Source organism: Nestor notabilis, unplaced genomic scaffold, assembly GCF_000696875.1.
Source record: "Nestor notabilis isolate BGI_N333 unplaced genomic scaffold, ASM69687v1 scaffold16919, whole genome shotgun sequence".
Taxonomy (NCBI): domain Eukaryota; kingdom Metazoa; phylum Chordata; class Aves; order Psittaciformes; family Psittacidae; genus Nestor; species Nestor notabilis.
Window position 1 is genome coordinate 10,766 of NW_009942569.1, and position 1,139 is coordinate 11,904.

The 1,139-nt window shown below is 60.2% G+C and overlaps 1 protein-coding gene across 1 annotated transcript in view; it reads right to left on the reverse strand.

The window, feature by feature from the left end:
• NOX1 (NADPH oxidase 1) overlaps positions 1-768 on the reverse strand; it is a gene marked incomplete at its 5' end in the record, with an annotated part of 3,756 nt that extends 2,988 nt beyond the window's left edge. Inside the window, 2 exons of the mRNA XM_010021469.1 lie at positions 35-145; positions 673-768. Coding sequence (XP_010019771.1) covers positions 35-145; positions 673-768 — 207 coding nt within the window. The remainder of the gene's footprint in view (positions 1-34; positions 146-672) is intronic.
• Positions 769-1,139: the final 371 nt, after the last annotated feature.

A 1,139-nucleotide genomic window follows, 5' to 3' on the forward strand; every position in this document is an offset into this window, starting at 1 on the left:
GGCCACGCTGGCCCTGCCACCACAGAGCACTCACCGAGCAGGTCCCGCGGAGGAAGGAGAGGAGGTTGCGGCACACGGGCAGCAGGATCAGCATGCTGTTGAAGTTGAGGCACTTGGCCGATGCTCGTGCCCATGCCAAGGCAGACTGGAGAGAGGAGGAGGAGGAGGGATGAGCACTGCTGCCTCATGCCACAGGTTGGATATGTCTTCTGCAGCCATGCTGCTCAGCTTGGGGCTGGGACAGGATGGGGCTGAGTGATGCTGTGATGGGGAATGGGAGGGAGTGATGCTGAGGTGGGGACTGGGAAGAGGGGTGATGCTGAGCCAGGAAAGGGTAGTTTTGTTCCCAAAGTGTGCTCAGGCATTGGAACAGGCTTCCCAAGGGAAGCGGGTGGAATCACTATCTCTGGAAGTGTTCACACACCATGTAGACAAGGGCCTCAGTGCCATGGGTTAGTGGTGGCCTTGGCAGTGCTGGGGAATGGTTGGACTTGATCTTAAAGGTCTTTTCCAACATGGTTGGTTCCATGAAAGGAGAAGGACTGGGAGGGGTGATGCTGGGCTGAGACACAACAGGGACCAGCATGGGCTGTGGACTGGGGTGGAGCGATACGAGGCTGGGAGAGGGCAGGACAAGGACGGGGCACAGGGTGCTGCAGGGGAGAACTTTACCCCGAGGATAGCCCTGGTGTAGAAGTACCGCTCGTCCCGGTCGAAGAACAGAAAGTAGTAGGTGAAGAGGAAGATGTTGATGCCCAGCCAGGCTGCCTGCGGGGACAAGCCGCAGCCTCATGAGGGACCCCGGGACCCCCTTGCCCTGCAGCACTGGGGTGCACGAGGGCAGCGCAGCCCCTCCTGCTTGGATGTGAGCTGCGGCAGCGCATGGGGCTGCGATGTGGGGACAAAGGTGGGGAGTGTGAGTCTTGCAAAATGACTGCTGGGTGACCACAGCCCCGTGCATCACCCAGATAAGGAAGGAGGAAAAGCGGGTGCAGATCCCAGTGGGGGTTGGGGTCACGCAGGGAAGACACTGAGAGGAGGAAGTTTCATCCCCACGGCACTGCCATCCCCTGCCCAGCCCTGCTGCACCCCACAGCAGCCCCTCTGGGCCACACGGTTCTTGACAGCTCCCAAAACTG